Source organism: Pithys albifrons, chromosome 6 (assembly GCF_047495875.1).
Source record: "Pithys albifrons albifrons isolate INPA30051 chromosome 6, PitAlb_v1, whole genome shotgun sequence".
Lineage (NCBI taxonomy): Eukaryota > Metazoa > Chordata > Aves > Passeriformes > Thamnophilidae > Pithys > Pithys albifrons.
The window spans coordinates 38,209,609-38,237,359 of NC_092463.1; the positions used below are offsets into that span (position 1 = coordinate 38,209,609).

Here is a 27,751-nt window from a genome sequence, read left to right on the forward strand (position 1 = left end):
TGGGCAGGCAGATGGAACGTGGCTGGTGCCTGTTACCTTTCCACAAGAGGCTGCGGTTTGACAGCTGTCCTGTGTGTCAAAAAGTGATGGGGATGCTTTAAAGTAACCTATAAAGTACCTATAACTGTGAAGGGAAGATGCATTTTCAGTTTCTATTTCCCTCTAATTAGAGCTGCAAAGACCATCCTTCTGCAGTGCCAGAGCTTGGATGTCTGTGCATTGGTGCAGGTGCGGCTTGCACTCACCTTCTGGGCTGTGAGGAGTAGGAGGAGGAGGGAGAGGAGGAGGAGCTGAGGATTGCTCAAGTGGTGGTGGCGGGGTGAGGCTGTGCTGAGTCAAGCATTAACACACCTGCCTGCCTGCTCCCAGCAGCCTAAAGCACAAGAAGTTCTTCTGTACCCGTCCACCTACACCTTTCACAGCTGGCTCAGGTGTGGAAAAGACCAGGATGGGGCTGTTTTACAGCAAGAGCGAGGTAAGAAAAAGCAAGAGGAGGCTCTGCAATGAGCCGAGCAGGCTGTCCCTTGGTGGGACAGGGGACCTACTTTAGGAGGTGGTGTTCCACCTTCTGTATCTTCAGCTCTGTGATTTATTCTTCAGCACCAAAGTTGAGAGCAAAGCAGAGCTTCTGTCTGGGTTTGTGACTACTTTGTGTTTTGGCCTTCAGGAATGCAAAGGCTTAAACAATTCAGTAATTTAACTATTTAGAAAAGCCCCAAATAAAAAAAAAGATACCTTTTCACTTCCACTCAACGGGTCTAGGCAAAACAACCCACTGAGGAAAAATAAGACGTTATCTCTGATCTCAAAGAGTGCATAGGGCAAGTCAGGAAAATAATATAATGTGAGGTGTTAAATATAGCTCTCTTAAAAATTGTGGCCATTTGGGGGCATAAGGGAATGAATGGTAACAAACTGTTATATACTGACCTATGTATTTGTTGCAGTGGTACTTCCTGCTCTTAGAGGTAGTGTGCATGAACTGGCTCTTATACCTGTGTGTTGCATTGCTACTTAGGTTTGCTCTTTCCTTTTTGCTCCTCTTAGTGTTTGATGTGGTTTTATTGGAGATTTTATGGGGTTTATTTGTTGTTTTGGAGGTTTTTGTCATTTAGATCATTAAATGTGCAATTTCCCCTCCTTTTATTTCTTTTAGAGGCTACTTATCTAGGTAAAAAGGTACCTCACCTTCAGCCCCTCTATATTCATTAATTACCCTGTTTGTCTGATCCTTGCTTAGGATGAGAGAGAATGACAAAATCAAACCAGTTTCCTTGTAGGTTTGTTAAATGTCTTTTGGTAACCACTTAGGTTTATGTGGTTTTGTAAAATCATAGAATTGTATAATGGCTTGGGTTGGAAGGAACTTTAAAAATCATCTAGGTCCAACCTCGCCATGGGCAGGGGTGCCACCCATGAGACAAAGTTGCATAGGGCCCCATCCAAGCTGGTCTTAGAACTCTTCCAGGGATGGGGCATCTGCAACTTCTCTGGGCAACCTGTCCTAGTGCCTCACCATTCTCCAAGTAAAGAATTTTTTCCTAATTTCTGATCTAAATACCTTCTTTCTTAGTTTAAGAGCATTTAAGATCATTCCCCCTCATCCTATTGCTATCTGTGTAAAAAGTCGCTCTCCCCTTTTTATAACCCCCTTGAAGTACAGGAAGGCCACAAATATTTCCTTTGATAGTTTCCTGAGAGTTTTGCTTAGAGGAAGATTGGGTGAGCTGAATTACTCAGAGAGAAATAATTGCAGAATTTTGGCTTTAACTCACCCTGACTGAGAAGTTTGGGATGGGTCTCTGGAAGGCACTTTTGAGGTCCTCATTGTTTAAAAGCCTTCACTGCTCCACATTAAACATAAGAATGGAATTATGTAGCTATAAATCAACTGATGAGTGGCATCATTACACCATGATATCATTATGAATCCATGCCCTGTTAGATTGTTTGCTGTTTGCTATGTAACATAGTGGATGTATATGACATCCTGTGAATTTTTACAGATCAAGATGTGTGTCAGTTGTGTTATTAACACAGCAAGGTTCTCTATCACATGTTTGTCTGAGATTGGGTTGTAGAGTCAGACACCACAAGTTGAGGGTTACCACAAGTTTCCTCAGATTGGAAAATGGAGAACATCAGAGATTTGATCTGTAATTGTACATTTTGTGTTTGTGGCAACACCTGGTTACAAACCCTCTGGGAAGAAGAAAATACAAAAAGAGGAACCTCAGTTTAGAAATGTTTTTGTTGATTGGAACTGAAACACTTAATTCAATGTTACAAAAAGAGGAACCTCAGTTTAGAGATGTTTTTGTTGATTGGAACTGAAACACTCAATTTATTGTTATCTCTGACTGTGCTTCTCTTTTCCCTTTCTGCATGCTCATCCTATGCATTTTGTATACTTTTCAACAGACAGAACCCTCTCCATGCAACTTGCTTACCGTAAAAATCATACAGATGAAAAATGCCAGGAAAGCAGACTTGTGTAAGTATCTTTGTGAAGCAATCTCATGCTTGTAAAGCTACTCTGAATATAACCAAGTGTCACAAACACTACAGACTATTTATAAAATGAGAGAGATAGAAGATGTGTGGTCATGGTATGCTGAAGATGAGGAAGCACAGCTGGGGGATATTATTTTTTCTCACATATTTGCCAGTGCAACACTGAAGTCTAGCCACCAGTAGTAAGGCAGAACATGTTTGCACAGAATGAATAAAATGTTTCACATCTGAATCTGTAAATAAATGGTTTTTTGTTCACAGGAAAGACTGCAATAAGAACTTCCTTTCTGTGGGTCCTTTCTACAGTAGTGCCCACTCTGTAACCCTGGGCCTATCACAGAATATTTTATGTGAGCTCAGGACTGGACACTTGACATCTCACAGACTGTCAAATTTGATTCAACTTTAGGCACAGCCATGCTTCAAAATTTAATTGATGGCTCGCAGTTAGCTTTTTCTATTCTTATTTATTTTTACAAAATGCCCAGGAATTATAGTTATGTAAATGTTTATTAACAGTCCATAAATATCTGAACTGCCAAGCACTAGAAAAAAAGGTGCGAGAGACAATCCCCTCCAGTCTGAGGAGGTGACTGATTTTGTCTTGGATCTATTAATTTGTGCAAATAGAAAGGTTTGAATCCAGAAAGTTTCTATAGGAACAAGAACAAGTTGTTCAGTTAAAAAGATACAAGACAAGATATTTTTTTGTGCCTTTCCAATGTGGTTTGCCTTAAGGTCTGCAACAGTTTCTCTAGACACCAAAGGTATGTGAAGAAGAGTTTCTTACTCCAAGTACAGTAAGATGTTTGTTGTTACCGAATGTACGGGGAAGAAGAAATATGTACTTTCCCACAGGACTACTTCTACAGATGGAAAGCTCAGTTATAGTATCCCTTGCTACAGCTAAAACCTGTTTGAACATACAAATGTGCACATTGAACTGACAGAAAGAGGTGTAGAAAACTATGTCCCTTAGGTATCTCCCCAGATAATCATGTTCCATTAAACCATATGCATGATAATGAACTTACCAAACTTCCTCTCTACCTTTTTCTCATCTAGATCAATGCTTCTTGAAACTATTTTTATTCTGAATGGAGTTTACTATGTTTTGATGCTGTCCTTCACAGTATTAGAAAGTTCTAGGACATGGGACAGGTACTGAAATGCTTAGGCATTTCTGCTTTCCAGTCCAAGTCATGTCCCACCAGCCCATAAAGGTTTTTAAAGGAGTAGTTAGAATGACGGATGTGATTTTGTAGCACAGTACAGGTCTGAAGCAACAGTAAAGCCACAGCATGGGCTTTCCAAGCTGTTCTGCGTGACACTGTGAAACATATGCTGGATGTTGCCAAAAACCCAGAACAACAGACGTTCACCACCAACATTGTCAAGCTATCCTTTGTTTGAAATGGAAGTATCAGTTAAAATATTGAGGGGAAAAAATTTGCACAAAAAACACAGAAAAGTACTTGCAAAAGTCGAATGCTTTTCTTGTGGATTCATCACATAGGAAAAGAAAATCATACCAGTCAGGGCACACTGCCTTGCTTATGTGTAAATGTTGAATCTACTTTTGATTGACAGCTGCTTAATTTTGGTAACATTTGATTTTACTGAGTGTAAAATTTGTCAACAGAAAGATTTCATTTTAAACCATTTGAGGACATGTTTTTCTATGCAGCCAGACTTGTAGAAGTTATATATTTATATATATCTATTTATGTGTATATATATATATATTGAGATATATATATTGATAGACTATCATATAAAATAAACCTATATTTCAAAAATTTTAATGAACTAATTTAATCTCTGCTAGATTTTGCTGACAATGTAAATTACATATTAGTGCAAAGTACATGTTCATAACTTTATAGGACTTTCACTGAGAAGCAGTAAAATGGGAGTCTTGAGATAAAAAAATATGCACCAAATTTTCCTGGTTTATGTGTAAAACTAGGGGAATATTACTGAGTTGATTTTACAGTTTTACAGTCATCTTTACAGTTCTCTAGAGATGAGCTAGACACAACTTTATGAAACTCAAGAGCTTGTGGCCCTCCACCAGCAGCAAATGGACTTCTCTATGGTACCCTTTTCTTCACACTGATTTTTTCTCATAATTTCTTTTCCCAGCTCTGTTTTTCTTACTTTCCCTCTCTTGCAAATTTTTATACATAGAACTAGTTGGCAAGTGTCACCTATTTTCAGTCACCCTATCAATTTTTGAAATTTTAAATTGGCTTCTTCTATCTCTTGCCAGTTATGGCCAACCTTGTCCTATGTTTCTGTAGAGTTTTTGGATCACTTTGTGTAATACTCATCTAGTGTTTAAAGGTCTCCCAATCTGGCGCTACAGGTTGATTTCAATATTGGTCTATCTGCTCTGTTTTCCAGGTAATGGAAATGGGAAAATTAAGTCATAACAAGAGAATCTCAAAACCTCACTAACATCTCCTATAGTATAGATAATAGAAGACTTTTAATGAAAGTTAAGTGCATAACAGAGTACTTTTATCTATAACAATTTAAATTGTTTTGTTCTGCTTTTTAAGGCACCATTGCACTATTGTGTCTCTTCTTCCCACTGATACTTCAGTGTGTAATTTATAATACTAATTTCCACCTGTGTATTGGTGCATAGCTGATATCATTGATAACACCTATGTAGTGCCTTGTTTGTGCTCTCCACATTCCCATCTCCCACTGAGTACACCCACATCCCCACCAGACTCATTAAGCCTCTTGCTATTCCTGGACCTGTGAACACTTGCTGGTTCCCAGAGTTGGGTGTGTGTCCTATATGCACCCTGACTCCCTAATGGGGTGAGACTTGGATGTGCACCAATCCAACCCACCCTTAAAAACACAGCTTTCTCTGCAGAGAATTTCAGATTTCAAAATCAGGCTCTCACAGACCTTGGACAACCACCATAGCTCCAGAACAAATAGAAGGACATGGCTTTTTCCTTGGGAAGTTCCCATGGCAGGATATCACAAATGCCGGAAGCTTATGCAGATTTCAGATGGAAACTGGACAAGTTCATAGAAGAAAAAAATCCAGTGAAGATTGGCTCAGGAAATCTCTGAATCTTAAACTGTGAGGGCTGAGTGAGCATCATGTGATGTTGGCCCTCTTATACTCTTCCTTGGACACCCATCACTAAATGTGAGGCACATTTTCTTCTGGCACTGATGGCATTATTAACAAGACCAGACATCCTTCCCTAAAAATAAATAAATAAATAAATAAATAAATAAATAAATAAATAAATAAATAAATAGATAGAAGAAGTCAAAGGGACTAAAGAAGAAGCTATTGCAGAGTAACAAAACTATTAAGTAGAATGAACAAATGTAAAAGGAAACATAGTATTAAGAGTATAAACAAGGTAAAAGTAGGCAACTGGATGGGGGTACTGAGCTGAACAATTTTAAGCCATCATTCACTGCTTACTGAAAATATCCAAGATCCCTCAGTGGACACTGTCTGTGGGTTGTAGATTAAATGGACCTTGACTGGTATAGTTAAAAGTATTCTTCAGAATTTATAAGTAAGAAAATGATATTTTTAAGCTTTATGGATTTTTTAAAAATTATGCTTTTTAATTTTAGAAACTTCAGTTTTTGCATTTTTTAATATAAGACATTAATTTGGTACTATAGTTTATAAAATTATTAAATATATTTTACATTTTTATCAAAACTTTTTTTTACAGGACTGTAGTAACAGTTCTGCCATATATGAGATCAGTTCATATAAGACCATTGAGATCCTGAAAAGATGTATAATCAGTGAAATACATTATTGCTTGAGGGACTATGGTCCAATGTGATACTTACTGCAGGCTTGCAGACTTCCTCTGGTGTTCTGTTCTTGTGCTATTCTTATTGTTCCGTTGTTATTTATTACTTACTTTGCCATTTAAGCACTTGCAATTATGCACCAACAGCCTATTGTTTTTGGTGCTGCATGAAATATGGTTATATAATCAGAGGATGTGGACTGACAAAGACCAACAAGAGATAAAATAGGGGAAAAAAAAGTAAAGTTTTTTGGCAACATCTCAGCAAAGGAGTGTTTTAAGGAAGGATGTAAATGAGGCTACTGATACTGTTTTGGGGATACTTGTAGGGTGCTCCACCCAGTGTGAAGAGCAGAGTGGGATAAAGTTTGGAAGCTTTTTGTGGAAGTTCAGCTATTAGAAGATTAATATTGAATTCTCCCTGGAGACAGGACCTAATCTTCCAGGACAGAATGAATTCTGTTGGTCTGACTGTAAAGGGCTTTGAGAAGAAAGATGTTTACTTTCACAGAAATAATCCACATTCTTATTTAAAAAAGAATATAAAAAGCTTTGAGTTATGTAAATTATCTAATATTCTGAGTTCTAGAAAACAGCAATGCTGACCTGTCCACCTGCCTTCAGCCAGGTATCTACTCATCTACACAGTGTGGGAAAAAGAAGAAAAATAGTTCTCTCAACTGGTGATGACACTTTATATTTTGAGACTTGGATGGATCCAAGTGCAGGGAGACCTGACCAAGATGATGATCAGGGCAAACAGTGTTTGAGACCCTCTCCTTGGTTCAGATGCTTTCACCACATAAGAAAAAAAAACTATACCATAACAGTAACAAAAAATCTACCCCCTAGAAGTAGTGAGCAGTTTAAGGCAGCCCAAGACAAAAACGATGTTTGAGACTTCTGCCCAGGTTACAGGTGAGCTGAATGTTGCATCTTTTAACATCAAGAAAGGAGGTGGAATTAAAGTGAATTTTAATTTTTTTTTTGTATTAGGTCTCTTGAGTTTGAGCTCTCCATGACACAGGTGAAATTTCAGCTTGAGCCAGAATTGCTGGTGCCCTACTGTTTGGGACACAGCATGGTGTTGGGCCTATGGTGGTTTTTATGGTAGTATGTGTCATGTTGCTGTAATGCTTTCAAATGGCAAAGCACAATTAAGATCCAGTCCTGCTATTATCCTGGACGATAATTAGACACTTAGTGTAATAACTGGATGAAGAGATCGTGCTTTCATAAATACCTGCTGCCACACCTGCTTTTGGCAGGATATTGCCCCACAGCGATACCAGAGCTGCCACATCAAGTATGTTTGATGGCTATTCACATGTCATGGTCAAGGGGAGGGACACAACAGGTCACTGGTGTCATGCTGTGCTGTCTGTATACTGTGTGAGTGTAATTGCTGTAGTTAGGCGGAGGTTAGGCTTACATGCCTGGGTGATGATGATTTTCTTGCACGTGGCTCACAATGGGAAATGTATATGCGTACATGGAAACGCAATGGGATATTGTGGCATGACCGACCAACTTGGGCACAGGATATGCTGTGGTTTGCCATTTCTCACCTCTACTTGTACCTGGAATTGGTCAGGCAGAATACAGGTCTGAGGTATCAGAGATGTATAAAAAAGGTTCCTGGGTGTTTTAAGTGGCTCCCTCATAACACCTGGAAAATACGTCACAAACAAGAAGTAATTAGGTGTCAGAGGACACCTCTGAAATACAAAGCACCTCACCAAACACATCTGGCAGATAAGAAGAGGGAAGCATCCTTGTTTAGTGGCTGTGTCAGGGGTACCCCAGAGAAAGTCAGACATCTAAATGAGAAGTCAGGGCTCTGCTGTCTGACAGGTAGTTATTTCTTACAGGTATGTGACTCAGTCCAGGAGCAGATAGTGATCACTTACAGAAAAAAAAAATTATGAACTTTCAAAATAGCACTTTGCTCTTTGCAACAAAGTAGCCAGAGCATGTGTCGCTACTTGGGAAATGTCAATGAAATAAGCTTTTGTTCACCCACAGCTTTATTCATTTGGGTCCTTCTGATCATTCTACTAGAGACAAGAGCCATAGCAATCTGTGCCAGTATCAGTCTGAACTTCCTAAGAGCCAGGAAAGATTTTCATCTGGTCATTTCTGTATGCACACATTTTGGGAGCTATTAGAATTGTTAGAGACTCAGATGATTTCTATGTGTTTTGATATTTTTTTAGAATTATATATCTTAAACTATACCACAATTATCTTCATCTGTCAAAGTTACTCAGTATTTTTTAAAAAAAGGTTACTTAAGCCCTTAAGCCTCAGGGGAAACAGAGTGTGGGATAGGAGGGGGGACTGGCTTTGTTAATCCTTGAGTGGGAGATGAAAAAGGGCAAAGTCAATTATTCTGTGTTTCCCAAAGTCATGTCTACCAGTAAAACTAAGTGTGACAAGACTTAAGCCTATTCAGCTGCTATTCAGAAGGTGTGTTTTCTATGCAACAGCAGTACATGCATTACAAATAGAGGAAATACAATTTTAATAATGGGATTGACATTTGTGGACAATAGTTCCCAGGCTATCTTTGGCACTTGTGTAGGTTTTCATCTCTAACCAATCAATTGTATTCTGTAGGGTGATCATCCTTGACTTTTGAACATGGGTCCACAGTATTGTTAATCTCATTTTTCACATTTGCCTTTTGTTTCCTGGTAATGATGTACAAAATGTATTTGCAGGTAGAGTATTATGCCCTTAGAATGAAAGTGCTTGTTGATGATGCAAGCACCGCAGAATGCTCCTAAGCATTGTTTCATCCCAAAGATTTGACCCTGAACATCCATCACCTGTGACGGAGATTAAGTGGGAAGCCAAACCTTACAACTGACTTCTTCAGCTGAGAAAGGAAAATAAAGACTAAAGCTGCCCTCCCTACATCTGGGAACATTAAAACTGAGAGATGAACTTTATGACCTGAATACACCTCCAAGGGAGGCAAAAGCAATGCAATTTTTTTGCAAAGAAGCACTGTCAGCTCTCTCTGTGCTGTGACACACAGGCAAGATTTCACCTGTGCATTCAGTGTTGCAAAACCTTTACTGCACTGGCTGAGGCACAGAGATGCAGGTGAAAATAGTCACATTAAGCAAACCTTTTTTTCAATGCAGTTTTACTTGTGAAAACTGTGCCTCAGGACAGCTGCTTCTCAAAGCAAATGTTATCCATCAAACAGTCCAACATTTCAATATTTTTCTTACCTGTGCTCTTTTTAAACCACTTACAAAAGGTTAAATTCAATTCCTCTCAACTCCACAGATGTTGAATTTTTTTCTTGAAAGTGCATTACTTTTTTTTTGTCTTGAAAAACTGTTTTGCTGATGTCTGTGGTGTGCTGTGTATCCCCTTCTTTAAATTTCCAAAAGGGAAGAAGGCAGACTGAGTACAAGTATGTTGGTGGAAGACATCTTCTCTGACAGCAATGGAGCTTCATTGGAACCTTTGATGCAAAGAGCTCCTGCCTCTGCTGCATGGGTAGCCAGAGGTCCCAGAAAAAAGGAAGGATGCTCCAGAAAACAGACAAGGCAGAAGATAAAGCTAGAGCTTTACTAAGCTAGACATACTAAGGCGTGTTCATACCTACCTGCGGAAGACTGGTGTAAATGAGCTGGGCTCTATCTATCTGATAGCCCATGTCACTGCTGCTATTGTCCACAGTGCCCAGCTCTGTCAGACTGCTGTGTGTAAATGCTCCAGTGGATATGGACAGCTTTTCAGCAATACAACTGTGTATTTTGAACATTTATGATTTTTTTCCAGGAATTAAAAAAAAAAAGTAGTTCTCAAGAAGAGCTTGTTGCCAGGCTTTCACAGTAGTAGAACAAGATGTCTGTCTAGCAGTGGCTTAACGGTACCTTAGTTGGCTTCCCAGCCTGCATTCTGTGTTTTGTTTTGTGTACAGAGCTTAAAAATTTTCACCACCTTATGGGGTACAAGGTTGTTTCACCGGTCCATTGCTTTCATGCTTTCCCTCTCTACAACAGTAACTCAGTCTGATTGCTATGTGAGCCTGAGCCTGCCAACAGCTTCAGTGCAGCATTTCTGCACTAAGACAGTCCAGAACAGCAAGAACCCAACATGGAATGAAACCTTCCACTTCACGATTCAGAGCCAGGTTAAGGTAAGGATGCAGATACCTCTCACAGCTACTCTTAATGGATTTCGAACATGCCATATAGCCCTTCCACTCTGAGCTCCCTCAAGAAGTATTCACACTCTCTTCTTACTGTACCTATTTAGCTTTTAGGGGGCTGGATAAGAGTGTATCTGCCTGCATAGTCAACAGTGTGTAGAGAGTGACAGCAATATTTGTATTTTTTCATTCTTGAACTTCTTCCCCAAGTTTCTTCAGCTAAAATGAAATATCTGTAGCATGTCATACTTGTTAAACCTTTCATATTTATTGATTGATTTATCTAATTATTTAATTTTTATCCCAGAACATTCTGGAGCTAAAAGTTTGTGATGAGGACAAGGTAACTCAAGATGACCATCTCCTCACTGTTTTCTTTGATGTCTCCAAAATCCAGCTTGGAGAAAGCATTCAGCTAAGTTTCCAGCTGAATCCACAGGTATGGATAAAATTCAAGGACCTAGAAAAGGGGGTGGAGTCAGGTGAGAATATGGTTGTCTCAGCTTTCCTCTCATGTGTCCCATATACAAGCCTTTCTCACTGTCCATACTAAGCTGTCCATATGCTCACTGTCCATATGTTCATCTGTTCCAGGGATTGATACCTACAGTTGTTTCTGTAGTTACAGCAAATTTTGGATGCTGCTTCTACAGAAAAGCTTGGCCAATGTCATTGAACTTGATTGTCTGTTTACTGTCCTCGATGTCAAAATATCAAGAGTTCACCCCAGTAGTTGCAGTTGTAGCTGCTGGTTCTGAGCTGTGTCTTATGTTTTGCTAATATAAAAGTAATAGTCTGCAGTCATAAACCACAACCCTAGTGTGGTTTCAGCTTATTTGGAAAATGAACATAACTCATGCAGAGCTGAACTATTTAAAAATTGAGTTTTTCATCAAATCTTAATTTCATCTGGTTGGGACAACTTCATACTGAAGTTTTAAGGGCAATGTTTAGGTGTAAAAGTACTTGAGTGAGTGTTGATTTGATTGGATACGTTTTGGAAAGGCTGGCTTTCCTTGCCATGTTCTCCTTAGTGCTTACACTATGAGAGCAAGAAGATAATGGGAATTGCACCAAAACTTTCAAAGAGAAAGAAAATCTCAGGGACAGGCAATAACAGAAGACAAAGATGAGCACACAATCTATGTATATGGACTCCACCAAACCAAAGCGCACGCTACAGAACACCCTGGGCTACATACAATCAAGTGTGCCACTATGTTAATGTACCACCAGACCCATCTGAGAGTGGGTGAGGGCTGGGAGAGGGGCAGGATGATTTGTATGAACTAGAGAAATCCACACTCATTCATGCCAAGGATCAGTGGGGAGAATGAGAACCCATGGGAGGGGAAGGGAAAGGGGAAATGAAAGTTGTCTGTGGAACAGTGTGGGGGATAGGGGGGAACACCAGCCTGCAGAAAGAGGGAGCAGCCACCAAGAGGCCCTGCAGTATGTTTTATGCATGTCCTGCAAGGTCTAAACTAGGATACTGCTAATTTAATAGATATGATGTTAGAAGTATGTGATACTAGAAGTATAGCAGATACAATATGAAGAAATTTGTGGCACATGCAGTAACAAGAGGTGGACACTGACTTATAGAGACCCTTGAAGACCACAGATTCCTGTAGGGTACCTTTCTTTGCAGGAGGACCAACCCACAGTGAGTGCCTTAATTTTCTTTTGCAGGGAAAAGAGGAGCTGGAGGTTGAATTCACAATGGAGAGCAGGTGCGTGAGATGAAATAGGTGACCAACAGAAATGTAAAATGTAGACATAAGGTTATTGATACAGAGCATCAGTTTATGCATGCAGCCCCCTAACGCTGCCACCATCTGAATAAAACAGATAGCTTTGGGTGTTCAGGAAAGGTTTGTGTAGACCATTTAATGGAGAAGGGTTGCATGACCATGCATGATGTGCATGCTTCTAACCGGGCATCCAAACACATGGAGAAGCAAGCACAGGTGCTGATGGGGGCACAGAGATATCCCTGAAGGCAGCTGCCCCCCAAACTGAAAGAGGGACATTCTTAACACGTGGAAGTTTTAAGTTTCAAACCCTTTTTGCTCCTTACTTGAACGAACCCAGATGTTTGCTTTGCTATAAGATTGTGGGAAAATGATACTTGGAATTTGTTTTAGTGGTGGGAATAGATTAAAAAGTTTTATTTACTGTGTTTCCTTGCTAACTGTACAGTTAATGGCAAGAATGATGTAGAGATCAGTCCTAGTGCTGCTGTTGATTTTTTAAGGTAAATGATAACATTTTTTCCTTTACTTTTTATGGCATATTGGATGAATTCACCAGCTTTTTAGGTCTGATCCCACAGGTTCAAACTGAATAATATGGGGCAATAGTATAATTTTGCCTATAAATATGTCATCCCTGTGTAAATTTTCTTCGTTGTGTCAGAAAACTATTCTGTATGATATAGTTAGGAGCTCCTCTGTTCAGCAGATGTCTATAAATCGTTTAAGGTTCAGACTGAAGTCTGTGAGAGGCAAATTGGATTGAATGTGCAGGTAAATTTCTGTTTGTCTGTGCTGGCTGCCTGAAGATGGACTTTTAAAGATAAAGATAATGAAATAACCACTAAGAAGAGTCAAAAGAAAAAGAAGTGCTGTTTTTGAATTAATTGTTTTCCATTTTGTCTTTCAGTCCAGATCCTCCTGAAAACATTGTTACTAATGGAGTTTTAGTGGTAATTTTTATTTCATAATCTTTTTCCCTGCCATATAGGAATGTTTATTGCAAAGCTGATATTAAAGGTGCTGGGCTGTTCCATATGGTGACATGAAGGCATTGGCCAAGAGGCAGCTAAAGCTGGTGTTGCCATTGGCTGTCTCAGCTAGTGATTCACACTCTGGGAGGCTGAAGCTGCAAAACCTATGAGCTGCTGCCAGTGCTTGTCTTTGTCTAAACTGAGCTGGGCTCTAGTGTGTGACATCTCCATCTGTCCAGAGGAGAGCTGGGCTGAGCATTCTGTTTGGAGAGCCTTCTCCTGTGGTCAGTCCCGCCCCAGGCCCTTGCAAGTCTGCTCCTCCAGGCAGGAGCGAGCAGATCCCTTCTCTTTCCTCATCTGTACATGATCTGTTATTTCTCATGTGGAAGCCCAATCCCATCTCCCTACTCCCTAGACCTGGTTTACAGGCTAGCACCACCTCTCCCCCAAGATGTGTGCCCTGACACCCAGTGGGCATGTGTCCAAGGGACTGGAGGAGGCAGAGCTCTGTTGATAGTGAATGCATTTATCTCTTGCCTCGGTTGTCTCTTATAGTCCCGTGAAGTTTCCTGTTTGGAGGTGCAGGTGAATGATGGGAGGCTGAGGAAGGACACTGTGGGTGAGTCTTTCACTGACTTAATGAGCAAATCTGGTTGCCATTTTATTGCAAAAGCACTCAGTGTTATACACTTGAACACCCTGGTTTAAAGTTATTTAAGGTGCAAGACAAAATCCCACTGATTCCAGTGGCATGTGTAGTTGATAAAAAATATACAGATTATTCCAGAAGGTGGTGTGATAAGCACGTGGTCCCTTTGCAATAACATCTTGCCAGATATTTCAAATTTTCCTGAGTATCTGTGCAAGGAATTGATTGTTGTTTTTTTTTTTTGAATGGTAAACCCAAGCTAGCTCCTGTTGTTTCTGGATTCTGAGACAAAGAAAATGGGTAGAATAAGGATTGAGCCTGTTTTACCATTTAACTTAATAAAATTTCTTTAGGTATAACAATATTAAACACGTCACTAGGTGAAGCCCAAGACACATAGTATGTTACCAAAAGAATTTGTTGCACACTTAAAATGGTGTATCACTACCACATCAAGTTCATACTTGTGGAACTGTGTACCTCCTACATAGTCCCATCGCATTCTGAAATCTCCTGATGACCCCAATCCAACATATTGCTTAAGAACATGGATGATCCTGTTGAGCTCAGCTCTCTCAGTGAACAAGTTTACTAGATATGACTGAGGATGTCTGAGTGGAATAATTCTTTTGGAGGTTGATTAGATACTTTTGAGTATGTTAATTCAGAGAATATATTTCACCTTGAACCTAGGTTGATATCACACTATATAAAGGCCATTTTTAATTACTTGAATAGGCATATCTGAGGCTTATTGCATGAAGGCAGAAAACCACCAGACATTGTTTTTGTAAGTGCTAGAAATACTTAAAAAAGAAAAGTTACAGGTTGAAGAAAAGGGAAAGAGGGACTGAGATTTTACTGATTGCAAAGAGAGCTTTGTTCTGCTATAAAAAACCATGTTGTTTCCCCAAAAGTCTGGAATTTTCAATGTATCTCAGAATTAGATAAATATTATGTAATACTAAATTATTGTTCTGGTATAATAATAAGGTATTCTGAAAATTTCAGAAGAGAGTGTAGTTTTACCCCAAAACTGTTGTCACCTGGGAGTCCTTACCTAATGAACAGAGTGGTAGTCTCGACAATCACATATATATGTAAGTGTAGTGATGCTAAAGCAACAGTTACTACATGGCACATTCTGTGCACCAGCTCTAAAGCTGAAACTCTCTGGTAAGTCAATCTACTTATTTCTGCTATCATTTGGGTGTCAAAATGAAGTAATTACTTTAGAAAAACAAATATCACATTACTGTGCAAAGAAATTATCCAAATATTTTTGAAGATCTCAAGTTTGAACTACCTTTGCTTCAGAGAAAAAGTTTGCATTAACTGTGGATGGGTCATATGAAGGAACCCAGATGCACACACTGAGCTCCTGCCTCTGTGCGACCTCCCCAGCCAAGTTCCACTACATCAAGTATAATCAGTCAGCGCTCACTGTGGCTCTACCGCGGCGGAGGCGCCTCAGCAGGGTATGTGATTGCCACTAACATGTAGCTGGCTGTTTGCTGTGCATTTCTTTGAGGACTGCTAAGACCTGAGTGTATGTGCAGATCTACGTGTGCAGGGAATTGATAAGTGCATGTATGTGAGACAGGAGAGACTGGTTTACCTTCCTTTTTTCCTTTTTTTTTTTTTTTTTTAAATTATAGGTAACTGCCTTGTTTATTTTTTCTTTTATCCTTTTTTTCAGTCTATGTCAAGTCAAAATGAAAGGGATATGAATGAGTCTGTGACTCTACCTCTGAACTTGCTTCCTATGCAAGAGAAAATAACAATAGCAGAGGTGAGAACAAGTCTTTCTTAACAGTAAATAGCCCCAAACCATCACTTTGGTGAATGATTAGACTTACAGTTCAGTGATTCAGTTCCTGTGAGACACAAAGCATGCTACAGTGTAAGGTGGGAATGACAGTCACTTTGCAACTATGTAATGTGTTTCTTTTTTCCTTTCCTTCTGGATGTGGTTCCAGGCATGCCCCGTGCAACCCTGTTCTGAGTTTAAACTAACTTCCTCAGATATGTCTAATATGCATATTCATCAACATAGTATGTGAGCTAACAGTAATGGATATGACAGTTAAGACTTCCATTTGCAAAGGGAATGCCTGAAGCAGAACATCAGAGAGAGAACATACGTGTGTGGTTCAGATGCTGAGCTTTCAATGACCTTCCCAGAAAATGAAGGCTAAACTGTGAGAAGATGAGGGCCATTAAGCCCACCTAGCTTCTGTGCATGGCCCATTTCTATTCAACCCAGTGTGCTGGAGCTTGTTCATGTCTCTCACAGTTCAGACCACTGCTGGCCAGATTCTCCAGCTGTGTTGCTGACTTCAAATATAGGGAAACTCAAGCCCTAGATGGAGTGGGGGAGGAAGGCACAGGATTACGTTGCTTACACTATCTGTGTTGCGATTTTCAGGACAGGACAATTGACTTGTACACAAAGGCAAATGCATGGTAAGTGAATCTCCAGGAAGACCTGATCCTCTAACTGGGAGGTATTTCCTCCTACACAAAGCTCATTTGAAATCAGCAGGGGTACATGCAGTCTCAGTTGTAAGCAGATGTGTGAGTTCATTATTGCATTGCATACTTCTATTTTTAAGTCTCCCCTTTGGACATGGATGATGCATTAAATCATGGATCCATTTTCTTCTGAATTTCTAAGCTGCTATTATCTCAGTAATGGATCTTGATTTGTGTGCACTAATATGGCCACAGATGAAGAGAGCAGCTTCACAAAGAAATTGTATTTCTGAATTATGCAAACAACTTCAAGGCACTGTAGCTGTTTCCCCATTCAACTGTCGTGTCTGTTGACAGTGGTGATCTAGTTACCGGCATGTATGGCAGCACTACTGAAACTTGAAAAGATAATTATATGAGCAAATAAAACCATAAGTGTGTTGTTCTTTCTAATTAATTACATTATACTGTCAACAATCTGTAAACACACACAAGCTGAGCTGGAGTTGTCCACAATGACTAATAATCTAAGATCAATGTTTGGGCTCTGGTTGCAGGACTCAGGGTCTGTGTTTCAGGCCAAGAAACCTGGATGCCCGCCTGGGGTTTGACCTCTGCTCTGATGAACAGAATTTCCTGCAAAACCGGAGGAAGGTGGTTGCTGCTGCACTGAAGGATGTTCTTCATCTGGAGGAAGATCTGCAAGAGCATGAGGTAACCAGGAAGGGCACTGTTAGGGGATTTTTCTCCCTCCTTTCTCTCAAGGCTAGAGATGAGGAGAGATTTTTTACCTCCATCTGGATGAATGAGGGCCTTTGACTTTAGCCTCTCCTCCAGGGCACTGTTTGCCACCAGAATGATCTCAGCTGGAGAGTTCAACTGTCTGTTTGGACAAGCAAAATTTCTGTTTCTGGCTTTCAACTGAATCATTTGAAGGAGCTTCAAACCAATGAGTTCCATCTGCATTTCATAAAAATCCTTCCCAAAGTGCCAAGATCTAATATATTCCACAGGGAAATCTTGCAAATATAGAGCAGTGTTGCTTTATCTCTAATGTGATTTTTCTGTAAATGTGATTTATTTTTAGTGTTTGGATGTTACTTTTTGTAATACTTTGACATTATTTGTGCCTTAATGTGACTTTTCTGCCAATGTTTTCTCCTCTTTTTTATCTTGAACAGGTGCCTATAGTGGCTGTGACCACAGCAGGATGTGGAATAAGAGCACTCACTGCCATGTATGGCAGCATTCTGGGTCTTCAAAAGTTGCGCATTCTGGACTGTATTTCATACATCAGTGGTTCATCTGGCACAACATGGTGAGGAGTCATTTTGATGCTACTGCTTGGATCTTGTTGTATTAAGAAAAACCCATGCTTGTCTTGATCTCGAGGTAAAAGTGGTGAATTGAGTTATTGCTTCCATCTTTGGCCTATGAATGCCAAGGTCATCTATGAAAGGACTGTTGAGCATCACACATTTGGTGTCACTGAAGTAACCTATCCCTAACGAAAAGAGCAGACTTTATTGGAAGGGCAAACATCCTTAATTCTACGCAAAAATGATCCTTTATGGTTATTTGCTGTTGGACAGAAACAGCATAGACAGCTGGTGTAACTGCTCATGTTGGATTCCAGATTTATGGCTGGTTGCCTTTTAGACTTGCATTTCTGCTCAAAGTAAGCTCAGAGAGAAGAGTGACTAAAAGATACAGCAATAAGTGCCCAAAACTCTGCAAAGTGTATTCTCTGAGTTTCAAAAGCGTTTTTTTCATTTCTTCCTACTTTCCATTGTGTTTCCTGCCTGCAGGACAATGACAAAGCTATATGAAGATGCTGATTGGTCACGTAAGGATCTTGGAGAAATAATTATCGAAGCACGGAAGCAAGCAGCCAAGTGCAAGATGGGGGCTTTTTGCTTGAAAAGTCTAAGAAATTATTACAGAGAGCTAAGCCAAAGGACCCAAGCAGGACATAAGACCTCTTTTATTGATTTGTGGGGACTCATGATTGAATCCATGTTAAATGATGGGGTAATGTCTATACATCTTTCTTTTTATAAAGTTGTTCACTTCATATTTATGACCATTACAAGAAATTAAAACCTTGGGAAGAGAACCTGCTCAATAATACTGTAGTTGGTATGTAGGTAGAACACCACTTATACTATATTATTAAGTTGGAGATATAGCTTATATGTCTACACTGGAGCCTAAAGTGTGATAGAATGTAACACAGAAATGCTCAGACAAGCTCTAAAGTAACCAGAATGCCAATTAATACTGTAGCTGTCCAAGAAAATGTTAAGGTTCTAAGGTGCTTTTTGTGGCCCCATGCTTTCATCTCTCCTCTGCTGCAATATTTACACTAGCTGCACTTGTAGCTTGAATGTTCTGCAGATATACCTCATATGTACAGAACTTCATGATTTTATGATAAGAAAGCATATAGATCCAGATTTCCTGAGACATCTTATCTGCACAAACTGTGATTTTGCAGGTGCCTTTCAGCCTCTTTGAATTTGATCTCTCAGAATCTCCAGTATCTAATTTTGCTGTAATGACACAAGCAAAACTTTTCATGTAAATTAGCAGCCTGATGATAGCTGGAGAAAAAGCTATTTTACTTTTAAATCTTGTAAACATAGTCTATATTTTGTCTAGAGGAAAAAGATGAAATAATCTGATTTCATATCATATTTCACATTGTATTTCAAGCCTCAGTGCTAAATAGCAAAGTTCTCTAGAATTTAATTTTGCTGAAGTATACTCAGAAATCTCCCTTTCATGTATAAGTTTTCACTATTGGACAGTTCAAGGATTTTTCCTCTGTGGATGTTAACTTTCCATATGGTATTTAAAAAAAGATTAGATGGGTCATTAACATGCTGCTTTGAAGAACTCTTATGTTTAACAGATGAAGTGTATGAAAACAGCTGAATTAACTTAGATTTAACAATGCAGAGCTAGAACAGCATGTAAAACAACTAATTGCTGTCATTGTATACTGAATGCAGACCAATTACCTTAAAAGAAATAATTCTTGCTAACATGATTTTCTTGTCCTCTGTTATTCAAGCACATGAAGGTAAATTTATGAGGAAATTTGGGAAAATTATATTTCATACTCAGACTTTATAAGCTGAACTCGTAATCAGATAACTCTTTGGGTTTTTCCAAATTCAGAAAAGCCACCACAGACTTTCTGATCAACGTCAGGCAGTGAATCAAGGTCAGAACCCTCTGCCCATCTACCTTGCCCTGAATGTCAAGGACAAAGTTGCCACCAAAGATTTTAGAGGTAATGTTTCAATTCTGATAAAGAGCTGTATTTTCATCTCGGGAGATACACTGTGGGGATACTGCAAATAATGAATTGTTTGAAATTCTCACTACAAGCTAGGAGAAGAATTGTTCAGACATGTAAAGAGTAACTTTGCAGCCACAGGATAGAGAGTAACAGTTCAGTATTTTCTAAAATCTTTTGGCATGTGACTGTGTATATACAGATATTAACTTCAGACTAATAACACCACATAATTCTGTGACACAGTCTCAGAAATGCTACAAATTCTTAAAGAAAGCTATTTACCGGAGCTTTAAGTTTGCTTAATGTATATTCCTGTTCATGGCAGTAGGGTTGCAACTACAAGATCTTTAAGGTCCCTTTCAACCTAACCATTCCATGATTCTGTGTTTTACATGGTTGGCTAAAGGCAATAAAAGCAATAGAAATCAATGTGTTTGAGTCCACCTTCCATGAGAAACCTAGCTTGAGAAATAAAGAGGAAGAATTAAAATTTTCCCTTAGCCCTGACATTGTTTTTTCACAAATCTGTAGGTAGTGAGATAGCTGGTTCAGTGGTGGCTGTTGGCAGGGATTGCTCAGGGCATGTGTTAAACCAGCTCATCTGTGAAAGCTGATACCTGAAAGGTTTATTCCAAGTCTGGCAATTGGATTGTTTGTAGTAGTGGAGCTAACGTTGATGGTGCATGTGTTGGCAGAATGGGTGGAGTTCACGCCGTATGAGGTGGGCTTCCTGAAGTACGGTGCCTTCATTCGTGCAGAGGATTTTGGCAGTGAGTTCTTCATGGGTCGGCTGATGAAGAAGCTCCCCGAGTCCCGAATCTGTTTCATGCAAGGTGACTCACCAGTCTAGGGGACCAACAAGATTTTAATACCAACACTAAAAATTTGGGAAATTAGTCCCCAGAAACCTGTTGTTATGCATGTTGGAGCACAGGTACTGGGTCAGTCAGCTGACAGACTCCCCAGGGAAGGGGTCACAGCAACAAACCTGCCAGATAAATTTGGCCAATGCTCTCAGGCACCTGGTGTAATTTTTGGGGTTGTCCTATGCACAGCCAGGAGTTGGACTTGATGATCCTAGTGGATCCATTCCAGCTTAGGATATTTTATGTTTCTATGCTTCCTGAGACTCATTCAACTGCCCTTGGTGATCTTATTATTAGGACTATGATAATATGAAACTTAAATGACAAATAAGTAGTCGTGTATCTTCGTGAGTTCTTTTGAGGCATCACCATTTCCCATAGTTTGCAAAAAATATCTGAATTTGGAAATCTATAAGACTTGGTGGAAGCTAAAGGAAAAGTTGAAAAGAAATAAATGGAGCAAGAAAGAGGGGAATTAGAGAAGGAACTGGCTGAAAATACTTCTTTATCAAAGGAAAAAATAAATGAAAATGAAAACAGGAAAATGGCAAAGTAAAATCAGAATAAAATTGTTCCAGGTAAAACATAGTGGGAGGGAAAATATTTTGAATTTTTTTCTAAAATAAGTTTATCTTTAAAGTTAGACCTAACACTGAAATACATGTGTGGACTTGTGCAAAAAGTGGATAGAAATATGAAGAAGTTAGAGAAGAGCTGTGGAAGGAACAAAAGGCAGTTTTTAAAAGAACTTTCTTGTGTCTACATCAGCACTACCTATTATGCCTCTCCCATTTTCTAGGAATGTGGAGTAGCATCTTCTCCAAAAACCTCTTGGATGCCTGGCATGCAGCTGACAATTCAGAGGACTTCTGGCACAGGTGGACCCAAGACAAAGTGACTGAAATAGGTAAATAAAGTACCCTCCTCTAGGCCCCTCTAATAGGGTAACTGCACCCACATTTTTCATTTTTTTGAGTTTTTCTCAGTTTCTGGGTATGGAACCTACTGAAAAATTAAATGATTTGATTTTACTGAATAGTCATTGCTTTGCTTAAATAGTGAGATTGTGATGAGAAGAAAAGACACCATCAGACAGGCCTTTATGCATAGGAGATAGGGATGGATACATAAGGTGGTCCCTAAAGTGTTGAATAGGCTTGAAAGAAATACTTCTGTCAAAGCCTTGTGTTAGCCAGAGAGAAGCTTGAATGTTTCTGTTTCAACATCTATTTGCCCTGCACAGCACATTCCTCCCTCAAAATCTGACTAAATTGAAAGACTTAGTAGAGGTCAAATGAAGTCAATGTAGTGGAGCTCTATTACATCAGCTGAGAGAGGTAGCTCTGTACTGAAAGACCATTCCTTGAAAATATTCATGAGCATCTTCACGTTAAAATTCAAGAAAAGCCAGAGAACAGACTTGGATTCCTTCTCTGTGAACTATGTTTTCAGAAGAAAAACCCTAAACTCTTCTGTTTGGGTTTATATAAGTAATTTGCAAGTTTCTGTTTAATTCAGATGTTCACACCTGAACCAACTAGAACAAACTGGGTTTTTTAAAGTAAAAGTATTTACTTGAAAGTAAAACACTAAAATGTTACTATTCTTTTGAAAATAATGTTTGAATTTCATATTTAACCTAGATGGAATCTAAAAGCAGTAATACTCTAAAATGTATAAATACAATTATTTTTTCTGTTTATTGTTTTCTTGGAAAAGCAGATTACTTTAATGTGTACCAAAATCATATTGTTTTAGCAGGAAATTTTTCTTTTAGTCAGATGTAGCAAATTAGGGTTTAAAAAACACAAGCAAGTTTATACTTTTGTCAAGAAATAACCAAAACTTATAGCAGATCATAGGGAAAAATACCTCTATGCTGAGGCCTGTGAACACAAAATTACTACTGCTACAGAAGACTTGTTAGCCCTTTCTCCTCTTTCTGTCTAGCCTATTCTTAATTGTGGTTATAATTCAATTGCATGTAATTTATGCTCTGTATCTCTAGAGGAGCAACCAGACTTGCCTGAGAAGCCATACGAGATGGCCACATGTGTTTTCACTCCCATGAGTGGCCTCTCCACAACTCTGCGGGATATCCTGACAGACCGCCCTGCTGTCTCCAAGTACCACAACTTCCTAAGGGGCTTCCAGATGCACAACGAATATATCCAGGATGAACATTTCACAAAATGGAAAGGTGTGGTCCGCTCTCCTGCCTCTGCGTTTCAGCAGTCATTATGGCAGGCGCAGGGACTGGGAATTAGTGAGGGATGTTTGTACATCTTGAAGAGAACTGAACGGGTTTTGCGGTTAGTTGTTAATGTTTACTGAGAGGAGGAAGAACTAAGTAACTCCTCACACCTTTCACTTTCACTAATACAGCTGTTCCATTTTTGGGTCGTTGCGTACTGGAAGTCCTCACTGGGATGAAAATTACTGCAGTGGGGCTCTGTATGTAGGCCACATCAGCGTTTGTTTTGGTGCAGTTCATGAGTTTGGAAACATTGACAAAGTGTAAATCAAGAGGCTGAAGGAATTTCAGGATTGAGGCACGCTACCCTAAAGCAAAGTGAAGACTCTGAATGGGAGAAAAACTCACTTCCCTTTTGCTTTCTGACTTGACAGATGTCCTTCTGCAGTTTGCTAATACTTCTGAATCTCCTACTCTTTAGACACTTTGCTAGATACCTCTCCTAATGACCTGAGGGGCAACTCGGAACACCTGGAGTTGGTGGATGCAGCTTTCTTCTTTGAAACCAGTTACCCACCCCTTATGAGACCAGAGCGGAAAGTGGATGTCATCATACACTTAAATTACACAGGTGGATCACAGACATTGGTGAGAAGCCTCAAAACTGGTTTTTGTTTCTTTTCCTTTGTTTTCTGCAGCTTTCAGACAGGTGTCTGTAAAAGGTGGAACTTGGTGGAATTTATTAATATGCTGTTTTCAAACCTTAGAAGAAAAATGGAGATTTCTGGAAAATATCTCTATTTTTCTCAAACTACTTTTGAAATAGCCCTAAGTGATTCACCAGTGAAATATAGAGCAGCACAGTGAAGTTAGGAAGGTCAAGATACAACTTCTATTACAGTCATATGTAAGATTTAATAGCACAAATATAGCTGGGAAAACCTTATGATTCACATGCTGAATTTACTCTGCATTTGCTCAAGCACGCAAAATTTTATTTGTCTTTTCATTTTAATGGGATTTTTTTAGCAGTCCAGGAACAACCTAGTGAGTGAAGAATGTCTTCATCTTTATTTTTTTCTTTTTCAATAAATACAATTTTTCTCCTTAAATAGTGGATTTGAAGCACGATATCAAATGTATTTACTATGTTTGCAGGAATCTGATTTGATTAAAATGGTTACATAGATTTTGAAAGTGATATTCACCACATAAATAGATGGATAAATATAGACTTGTAATTGTAAACTGTCCCTGAGGGACACCATCAAAGCCACAAAATGCACTGGTTAAGGTTCTGTAATTTTTTTTCCAGTGAAAGGGACTTTAATGGTGCTCTTACACTGTAATGCCACATATAAAAAAACTTGTCTCTGTACTGCAGCTGAAAAAAATAATATCTTGCACTATATTTCATTCTTGTATTCATAATTCTTTTGGAAATATTTAATTCATACTTAGGTGGTACTTTTTTGTTAGATAATCTTAGAAAGTTGACCGTCACAAATGAGCTTTCTGCTGGATGTTTTTAGTGCTACATTTTGAGGTCTAAAATATGTTAGCTTAAAATTTCATGTTATTTCTAAAATTCAAAGTTATAGAAGTAGAGTAGGTTGATTTCAAAACCCTGCTTAAGTCTGTTGAGGTCAACTGACAAGTTATACTGCTATATAAACAGTACACAACAGAAAATGTGACTGTTAATCTAACTGTCTTGGACTGCAAATTTAGTTTTGTTTAGATCCACATTTTTTTGACCTATTTCTCTTTTAAGTAATGATGGTTTATAATGTGGTATTGAATTTATCTGTTCTGTTCCTAAATCATATTCCTATTTTAGGGACGTGCCTTAGTACATATTTAAACTCTCTTTACTATCTTGATATTACTTGTTTTTCTGTAAGACTATTTCCAAATGGCTCCTCAGGCAACAGAAAAGCAGTCCCAGGGGCTGCAGGTGCTCATGGTATTGCTGGCTGCGCAGTGCTCTCGTTCTGTTTTGTGGCATGAACTCGGAATGAATTATGGAGCTTTGTCAACAGTCTGATCTTGGGTATCTTTTCTGCTCCTTATGTTGCTGCTGTTGGGCCATGACCAGCCCCTGGAACAGGCTTGCAGATACTTTGCAGAGCAGGGAATTCCATTTCCCTGCATTGGGCTGAAGGATGATGAGAAAAACCTGAAAGAGTGTTACATGTTTGATGGTGCAGACACCCCAGGAGCTCCTCTGCTGCTTTATTTTCCATTAGTGAATGACACCTTTCAAAGATATGTAGCACCTGGTAAGTTAATAGTACCCAGATAATTTTATTGACCCACTGAGTTTTCTCACTCCCTGGGTGTTTTTTTCCACATCGCAGTACAAAAATCCTTTGTCTGCTTGTTCCTAATAACAAATATATTGCAAAATGGGAGGATTTGGACTGTTTGCAAAATCTGTTGAAATCTTGTGTATAATTTTAGTCTGTCAGTGCAATTCAGCAAGAGGAAAACATGTTCCTCAATTTGAGGTATGAAAACTAATTTCTTCTTGTAATTTCCAAATGTTTAGTTTGGCGTGTAGAAACAAAGCTTATTTTTCAGATTATGTACTTTTATGACAGTCAGATCTAGGGGAGAATCACAGTATACAAGGGTTCTGTGGAGAACTACTGTGCTTTCTATTTAGGCCATTTAATGTGTTGGTTGAATATGCTGGAAAATCAAAGCAATAGTACATAAAGTGCATAAAGTGATATGTACTGTGTCCTTCTGGGCTAGTATTTGAGATGGAGACATTGCTTTTATGATGATTTTCAAGGCTACTAATACTCTGCTTCCTCCTGTTCTGTACATCACTTTATTCCTTTTAGTTTTGCAAGAACGTGCAAAGTAAAACTTGAGCACCAGTGATCACACAAAATGATGTGCCATGAGCTGGCCAGTAGAAGGTGCTGATTGCAATGGAACAGCATTTAGTGACACCACTGTGGTTTTTTATTCCATTAGGTTTTGTCCAGAAGTAGATTTTTCAGAAATCATAGCACTGCACTTCATAGTCATTGCACCTGTGATCTCTTCTGGCTATTCTTGACATATTCTATCAGAATATGGTATTTATGTTGGACTGTACAAACACATTCCTTTTTTTCTTTGATAGGCATGTCACGTAGTGATGCTGAAATGGAACAGGGCAGGGTTGACATCTCCAGTTTCAGCTCTCCATACTCAACCAGAGAGGTCTCACTGAAAGCAGAAGATTTCAACAAGCTTCTGAAGCTGACAAATTACAACATCATGAATAATGAGAACATGATTCTTCAGGCCTTGCGTATGGCTGTGGCACGGAAGAAGGCAGCCCTTAGCCAGCCAGTATCACAAGCACAGCCCTCTGCTTGAACAGCTTTTCCCTCTCCCTTATTAAGTGCTTACCATGACAGTACATAAGCGATAGCTACTTCACTGTTCTTGGCAGGGGCCATATCCTTCTAAGTAAACTTCTCAAAAATGAAAACTTGAAGTATTTGTTTCCCAGACATGTAGTCTGACTTACTAAGCAGACTGCTTTCTGATCCAGAGCTGTGGTATCAAACACAGTCTATGTGGTTAGCACCATCTCACTGTGATGCTCAAGAGGCAAAAACTCAGCTGTGTGTGATAGGGAAATAGCTTAGCTCTCCCTGCAACCTCCTGTTGCCTTGGTGGCTAATTGCTACTATTTTTTCTTATGCAAAATATTCTGGCATTTCATTGGGACTATTGGTAGTACATCCATAAAGCTCTTTTCAGACACAGAAGGTGGTGACCATGCAGTTCCAATTGAAATAATTTTACTCGGTTTTAACAGCCTGAATTAAATGGCCTTCTACCTTTAAATAATTTTGTTTCCCTGGTGCTTTTTTTTTCATCATGAACTGTCATGAAATAAATATTTTATGATGGATATTTGACTTTTCCAAATTTTTTGTTTCATGGATCAGTGGCAGTTTAGGTCTTTAGTGACATCTATTCTTACCAAATCAATCAAACTTACACATTTTTTTTAAAGGACCATTGCCATTTCCTCTCACAATCAACTGTGTTCGGTCCCAGATAACATGTGTGTTCTGTAGTTATCTCCTCAAAATTCAATTTTGCTTCAGCATAATTTGGAGCTCATTCAGTATAACGAGTTGAACTATTATCAAACACAGATAGCATGTAAAGGGGTTTGCAGAATGGATGGTATTGCACACAGAGAATCATACTGGAGAAATGCAGTAGGATCCCAATATTCTGTTCACTTCATCACAGTGCATCACACAAACACACTAAAGGCCAAAAAAGGTTCAGCAGAGAGAGGTTTGTAGCTTCTGTTTCTAGAGTGAATTCTTTCTCAGAGATAACTGGAGAAAGAGAGGTGTTATTTTCCAGAACTGGAGCTGGTTAAGGAGTTGGTTTTTGCTGGTTTTTTGGTAATAGTCCCATTAGAAGCATTGTGAAAGAAAGGCAGATTCTGGCATTTGGGAGTTTGTCAAAGGGCAGCCAAAGTGAGACTTACAGAAGTTCTTCACCTCCTTGTAGAGCCTGGCTTAAAACAAGCAGACAAGAGCTATAGAAGTGTCTCTTCTCTCCATAAATTTCCCAGCAAGGTACATACACTATTTCAACCTTATCTTCTAAAATCCCATTCACTGTTTTATCTGAGCAGCCACTCATGAACCCAAAGTGAGGTACCTGAACTGTCAAAATGGGCATTGTGACTGATTCCTTAATGCCTGCTGTGGAGGGTGTTGTAACATTTGTCGAGGTCCTTCCATTATTGCAAAGATATGGATGTTCTATCAGCTTTGCAAAGTCTGCAGGCTCCCTCTGGTACAATTTCAGCTGTTTTTCGTTGTTGGGTATATTTTTGTCAAGATTGGGTACTCCGCTTGACTTTGCCTGTGGATTTTTTGTTAGTAAATGGTGAGCCTGCTCCTTCCGGGAGTTGGTTTTACCAGCCTCAGACTAATCAGAAAACATGTATTTCTGAGACAATAAAAACAGTTCTCTACGGATGCCTTGTTGA

The 27,751-nt window shown here is 39.1% G+C and overlaps 1 protein-coding gene across 1 annotated transcript; it reads left to right on the forward strand.

The window, feature by feature from the left end:
- Positions 1-330: 330 nt before the first annotated feature.
- Positions 331-27,740, forward strand: LOC139673182 (cytosolic phospholipase A2 epsilon-like). The gene is made up of 20 exons (XM_071558353.1): positions 331-475; positions 2,422-2,494; positions 10,355-10,491; positions 10,811-10,942; positions 12,196-12,236; positions 13,168-13,210; positions 13,787-13,850; positions 15,198-15,358; positions 15,580-15,672; positions 16,309-16,346; positions 16,913-17,069; positions 17,537-17,673; positions 18,164-18,386; positions 19,539-19,653; positions 20,358-20,495; positions 21,328-21,435; positions 22,537-22,728; positions 23,204-23,370; positions 24,821-25,004; positions 25,862-27,740. Exons 1-20 carry the CDS (start codon positions 449-451, stop codon positions 26,098-26,100), a joined length of 2,469 nt encoding a protein of 822 aa, XP_071414454.1. The 5' UTR covers positions 331-448; the 3' UTR covers positions 26,101-27,740.
- The last annotated feature ends 11 nt before the right edge of the window (positions 27,741-27,751 follow it).

Excerpts from the sequence above, each read along its gene's own strand:
- LOC139673182 (XM_071558353.1), top strand. The coding sequence starts at position 449 with ATGGGGCTGTTTTACAGCAAGAGCGAG. Across the intron at positions 10,492-10,810 it reads CGATTCAGAGCCAGGTTAAG|AACATTCTGGAGCTAAAAGT; the intron begins GTAAGGATGCAG and ends TTTTTATCCCAG. Across the intron at positions 23,371-24,820 it reads CAGGTGGATCACAGACATTG|CCCCTGGAACAGGCTTGCAG; the intron begins GTGAGAAGCCTC and ends GGCCATGACCAG.